This window comes from Nanorana parkeri, unplaced genomic scaffold, assembly GCF_000935625.1.
Source record: "Nanorana parkeri isolate BGI_ZX_2015 unplaced genomic scaffold, ASM93562v1 scaffold2200, whole genome shotgun sequence".
NCBI lineage: Eukaryota > Metazoa > Chordata > Amphibia > Anura > Dicroglossidae > Nanorana > Nanorana parkeri.
In genome coordinates this window covers 83,898-90,495 of record NW_017308468.1, presented here as the reverse complement: position 1 = coordinate 90,495, position 6,598 = coordinate 83,898, and the positions used below count along the sequence as shown (strand labels likewise).

Genomic DNA, 6,598 nt, shown 5'->3' with positions numbered 1-6,598 from the left:
AAAGTTCTGTATATTGCAAAAAAAGTCTACCGGATTTTTATATATGGAAAACTGTAACAGTTCGGGGGAAATTGTAGTTAAAGGAGAACTATGAGGGGGGAGGGGGTGCTTTTCACTCGCCTCATAGTTCTAGCCGACCTGTGACAATGAGACTGTCACAGGTCGGCTCAGTAGATCGGGAAGTGAGCGAACACATACCGGCGTCCGCTCACTTCACGATCCTGTCACGGCTCTCTGCCGTGACAGGGGAGGGGCTGGATTCCCCCCTCCCCGCTCCAATCCGCCAGCGCTGACTGGCGGAACGGACAGGGGAGGGGGCGGGTACAGCTGGCTCTGCCTCTAGATAGGCAGAGCCAGCTGTCACTCATGTAGCTGGGCGGATCCAGACATAATTATCGGGATCCGCTTTAGCTGTGGCTTCTCAGTATATAGGGAGCTGTAGCTCGCAGTATACTGAGCCTAGGGTGACTCTAGTTTGTGTCCTCCCGTTACCCTAAGGAGAACTATTGGGAAAAGCCTTAACCCCATAGTTCTCCTTTAAGGTTGAACTGCAGAAATACAGCTAAATTCATAGATGACATACCTATATGTACAGGGGTGGACTGGGACACCAAAGAAACGTAGGTCTCGGGGGCCAACCTGGCCAACTCATAAAATATTTCGACACGACACAACTACATTGTTTATCCCAATTACATTGCCTTTATTCCTGATGCCGCAAAATGACACAAGACAATTGTACTTTTCATTGAATTTATCAAGTTTGTATACAAGGGAGTAGAAATATCTGTTCCTTAAAAATATTGAAGGTATTATAGGCATACAGCACAAATATTTCCACATTGAAGTGGTTAGCTAGATCCTAAAGATAACTCACTTCTAAAAGGTTGAGCCAATATGAAGACATTTACCAATGGAAAAGCAGAACTGTTACTAGACAAGATGGTGCCAACTTGACAAGCCCATGATAAACCACAGAGCAGGGGCGGACCTACCACTGGCATAGCCGGTGCACCTGAACCAGGGCCAGAGGCTAGGGGGGCCTAGTAAGATCCAGTCCCGGGCATGATCCAGTCCCCCTTGGGTCTCTAAATTTTTAAGTAGATTTGGCTTCCGTAAGGTCCTGTGCTTGCCGGGGAACTAGCAGCGGCTTTCTGGGGAACCACAGCGGCGCCTGTTTACAGCGCATGCCCAGACCCTCTGCATGTGCCCCTGGTGAGACCTCTTACATGTGCCCCTGCTGAGACCCTTCACATGTGCCCCTACTGACACCCTCCGCATGTGCTCCTGCTGAGACACTCCGTATATGCCCCTGGTGAGACCCTCTGCATCTGGAGGAAGAATGACTGTCCAAAGTTGACCCCCCCTCCAGACAAAGCCTGGGATGCCAAGGGCCTCTGGACTCTTCATACTCTCCCAAGGCAGCAGGCCTTGGAGGCTATGGCACTTTTCATAGGCATCCTCTCCACGCAATGCCTGGGAGGCTAGGACCCTTCTAGGAGGGTTCCCTGAATATTTGACTCCTTCCCATCACTGGCCTAAACCTCCTAGTCATTGGGCAGGATGAGAAAAATATTTATAATTCATAACATTGTTTCTTCTTTATCTGTGTTCCCATCTCAGTGTTATCCTGCATGTACTCGCTTCTCATCAGGCAGCATGTGTACTTTTTAGATGTTAGCATACACTTGGTCCTGTTGGGTTTTATAGCTTATCCATATTCTGTCATAATCTTCAAGCTTTGCACAGCGGTTATTCTGACTCCGATTGTTGTATTAGCGATTTATCCCTTGCTGAGACCTCTATGCCCGGCATGTACAAGAATATATAATCACTGCGGACAATCCTTATCAGATAGCTGAACTCACCAAATGCCTTTTCCATCCACAAAGGTGCTTTATTCTGTACATCAGGTTACAGCAGACAACAGGATACAGCAGATGAGTGAATTAGCAGTATTTAAGGCGGTCAAAGAAGATAATGTTTCCAAGCATGCAATGCAGATTAACATGTGGTCCTGTTGCAAGCAGCCATGACGTAGCAAATGACTATTAAAGAAGAAGGGCGGAGCATTACACACAAGGGAAATACATCATAGATGTGAGGGAAGGGAACACAGAAAAACATGTGCAATAACCAAAATAACCAATAGATGGCAGTATATGAACTTATCCATACAATATCCATAAGTAAATGGCTTAAGGAAAATAAACTATATAATTTCTCATCTCACATTAATGTGAATATTAACTGTGCTATGAATGCAACTATTGTGGCAGCACAGCAGTCCAATCGGAAGGCCAGAAAAAGGTATTTTACACTGATTTCATGCACTGTTAGGTCATCATGTTGTACTTCATACTGCATGTAGTGGTCTATTCATATGACTGCGCCCAGATGATTCCAAACGCCAATGTAAATATCTTTTGCCTGTACACCAACATCCCCCATGTTCCCAGCCCAATCATAGTTTGCCTCAGAACTGTGGAGATGGAAAGCTCCATGGGAAAGGTCATAGGAAATGTCTTTACACAATTTAATATGACAACTCAACTATATAAATAAACAGTATTCTGAATTTTCAAAAACATTACCAGATCTCAGGTTTCCTCTGGTGCAAGATCCAATGTCTCTCACTCTGTCTTATTTCACTCCGTACCCTCTGGGGTTCTGAGTCTGCCTCAGGTTATGAAATATTATTATGCGTCCCAAATTAGTCATCTGGTGTTGTTTCATGAGACCCATGATATACAGTACCTCTTGGGTATCAGTGGAGGCCTTTCTCCTGCCACCCACTTGCTATTAACAACCCCTTGTGGCTACCCCCACGCTGGCTCACCTTTGTCTCTAACCCCATCACCACCCATTGTTTGAGTACTGTGGGGAACTTATTTCTCCACATTCTCCACTGCTGACCCTGTTAGGCAATCCCGCATTTACACCAGGTTTTGAACAGCCCAACTGTTTGCTTTAACTGGATTAAGTACCAGTTGCTGAGTGTCCCCAAAATGGTTACTGATTTTGGCGTCAAATATTTTCCCTCCCTGTTAGAGAAATAGGATCTTCCCCCCTGGAGAGGTGTTTTGCCATCTTCAGGTCAAACATTATCTACACACCTTGAGGCAGACCTATCCTGACCTGCTAAAGAAAGCACATGATCTCCCTGCTGCACTCCCTGCTTCTCAGTCCTGTACAAACTATTCACCCCGCTATGCTGTTAGGTGGGGATCGGAGCTTGGAGGTGCAGAGGATTGGAATCAGATTTGGGTCTCCACCTCTAAGAGTTCCACCACAGTGTCAGCCCTTGAGACTAACTACCCTGTTTCCCTGAAAATAAGACCTACCCCGAAAGTAAGACCTAGCACTATTTTTCAAGATTCCTGTAATATAAGACCTACCCCGAAAAATAAGACCTAGTTTGGTGGTAGCATGTGAGGGGGAACGTGAAGAGCAGGTGAGATGGTATCAGCCTGCAGGGACATACTGTATTAAGGGGATGACAGGGGACTCCCTCCGGCCAGCGCAGTGACCGGTAGCACTCCAGTACCAGACTTCAACAACTGCTGTCCCCCTGAAGGCACTGCTTAATGTAATGGTACTGTACTATAATGTGTACCGGTAAATGGTACCGTACTTTACCGCACTGTCCACTGTCTGATGTCTCCACTGCTGCACCTGCATTGGATTTCTAGAGCCTTGCTTTCGTACCTCCTACTCTAGGAGGTCCATCACAGTGTCAGCCCTTCAGACTAAATTATGAAAAGCTTATGGGATGGTACTTAGATCTGCATTGGAGTTCCAGAACTTTACCTTTGGTTCCCTCTACTCTAGGAATTCCACCATAGTGTCAGCCATTCAGTCTAATTATGAAAAGCTTATGAAATGGTACTTAGTTATGCAATGGATTTCTAGAGCCTTGCTTTCATACCTTCTACTGTGAGTTCTACCACAGTGTCAGCCCTTCAGACTCATTATGAAAAGCTTGTGAGATGATACTTAGTTCCGCATTGGATTTCCAGAACGTTTCCTTAGGATCCCTCTATTCTAAGAGTTCCACCACATTGTCAGCACTTCAGACTAGTTACAAAAGTTTATGCGATGGTACTTAGTTCTGCATTGGATTTCTAGAGCCTTGCTTTCGTACCTTCTACTCTAAGAGTTCTACCACAGTGTCAGCCCTTCAGGCTAATTATGAAAAGCTTATGAGATGGTACTTAGTTCCGCATTGGATTTCTAGAGCCTTACTTTCATATCCTTCTACTCTAAGAGTTCCACTAGTGTCAGCCCTTCCGACTAATTATGAACTGCTTATGAGATGGCCTTTAGTTCTGCATAGGATTCCCAGAACTTTACCTTTGGATCCCTCTACTCTAAGAGTTCCACCGCAGTGTCAGCCCTTCAGAATAATTATGAAAAAGCTTATGAAATGATACTTAGTTCCACATAGAAAAACTAGAGTATCCCTCTACTCTAAGAGTTCCACCACATTGTCAGCCCTTAAGACTAATTTGAACTGCTTATGAGATGCTACCAGGGCTGCCATCAGGGGGGGGTACGGCCAGTACTGGTGTAAGGGGCCCAGGTGGCTGGAGGGGCCCAGGATCCAAGCAAGCATTTCTGTTATAGATTATTATGGACAGATGAATTAGTTAGGTTCCGGGCCCCCCTGTGCTAATGGTACCTTCCTGATTACGTTCAGCGGCGGAGCCTTTATTCCTGGGCAGAAGCACCGAAGACCAAGGCTGGAGCGGAGCACAGCTGCTGCCTCCTGCTTCTTTTCCTTAGTAAAATGAGACACTGTCCGACCGATGGTCCTATGCGGGGGAGGGAGAGTGAGAAACACTGACTGACGCTGAAAGGAGGAGGGAGTGAGCCTGAGAGACACCATCGACACTGAGAGGGGGGAGAGTGAGAGACACTGACTGATACTGAGAGGAGGGGGGAAGAGTGAGCCTGAGAGACACCATCGATGCTGAGAGAGCAGGGGGGAGAGAGAGACAACGACCGACGCTGGGGGCGGGGGGCAGGCCTAAAGCTGTGTAAGGGGCCCCACAATTCCTGATGGCTGCCCTGGTTGGAGTACTAGATGTGCGGAAGCCAGTAAGGGCCCGGTCATACTATAGTGTTGTGCCGAGTGCACGTTATGACACAGTGCACCTAGTGTGAACGGGCCCTCAGTGTGGAGAAAGACACCGACCGATGCTGAGGGGGGGGGCAGGCCTAAAGCTGTGTAAGGGGCCACACAATTCCTGATGGCTGCCCTGGATGCTACTTAGTACTTACTGTACTTCTGCTTAGGATTTATAGAACCTTGCCCTCTACCTGCGTTAGAAGCTGCTGAATGGAAGGTACATCTGCTCACATATGGTGGATGTGTCCTGTTGTGTCCCAATTTTGGTCCATGAAATCCATACCTTGCTTGGCTTCACGTAGAGACCCCTTCATTGCCCTTCTCAAGAAGAAACTGGTGGGCTGGACCCTAAACCAGTTGAAATTGCTTCAGCACATACTTACGATGTGTGAGTAGATGAGTGATCATGTGATCCTGGAAAACTACAATTTCCCTCAATGTTCTTGTAATAAATAAACCCCAAAATCTGTAGAAATTCCCATTTTTTATTATATATAAAAACAAGCCAACGGGTGACACCAGTAATGTAACAGCGTACTGCCGGAGGCAGACCGCGCATTGCCCGTGGCTCCTTAGGGTTCTCATGGGACGCCATGCTGTCTTCTGAGCTCAGGAGGTATTGACGAATAGGATGTTCAGGATTAGAGTCATTGCAGGAAGGATTAGCCAAATTCTGTGGTCACAGATCACATGTCCTCCCGGAGCTGGAAAAAGAAATGTGATTTTTATCAGATATGATAGCCAGATGGGTTTGTTTTATTCTTAAAGTGGACCTGTCATCACATATGATATTCATGTTAAATGCAGCAAACTAACAAATACCAATGTAACCCTTCCAGGTATTCCAGAATCATCTCAATGCTGCTGATCTCCTGCAGGCACTTTCTGTCTGTATGCGCTCGCTAGATCCCTCTAATCAGCTGGGAGCATGAGCTATGCTTATTGCAGAGCTATTAGTGTGACTCAGCAGGGAGGTGTGTTGGACCGCTGCAGAGAGACCAATGTTTCCACACAGAGAGCAATGGTCCTTCTCTGCAGCATGCTTGATGAGGACAGGTTTCCCTACTCCCCGCCTCTAAAGAAAACCAACTGCAGGACTTTGCACTGCTTGTTTTGATGTGAGTTGACAGTTCAACTGTTCTTTCATCTTTTACCCGGCTCTGCTCCCAGGCCCGGATTCCCCACAAGGCCACCGAGGCCCGGCCTCGGGCGGCAGGGCGCAGAGGGGCGGCAGCGGAAACCTGGCTTTGGGGCGTCAGGGAGAGTAAATCCGCCCCTGTCTGCTACCTCTTAGAGCACCGATTCTCCTGTCACCTGAACTGGACTCAGACATATTTTATATTCAGATCAATGACAGTATTATCATGGGTGACACAGTCCGGTGCCACGGAATCAATAGGCCAGGGGGCCCCGTTAAAATTCTGTTCTAGAGCCCCAGTAATTTCTAATTATGCCCATCACACCCCT

The 6,598-nt window shown here is 47.0% G+C and overlaps 1 protein-coding gene across 1 annotated transcript in view; it reads right to left on the bottom strand.

The window, feature by feature from the left end:
• Positions 1-5,740: 5,740 nt before the first annotated feature.
• The window catches only part of LOC108801029 (ecto-ADP-ribosyltransferase 5-like), a 7,412-nt gene continuing 6,554 nt past the window's right edge, over positions 5,741-6,598 (bottom strand). Inside the window, exon 4 of the mRNA XM_018572995.1 lies at positions 5,741-5,835. Within this exon, the coding sequence (XP_018428497.1) occupies positions 5,741-5,835 (95 nt within the window). The remainder of the gene's footprint in view (positions 5,836-6,598) is intronic.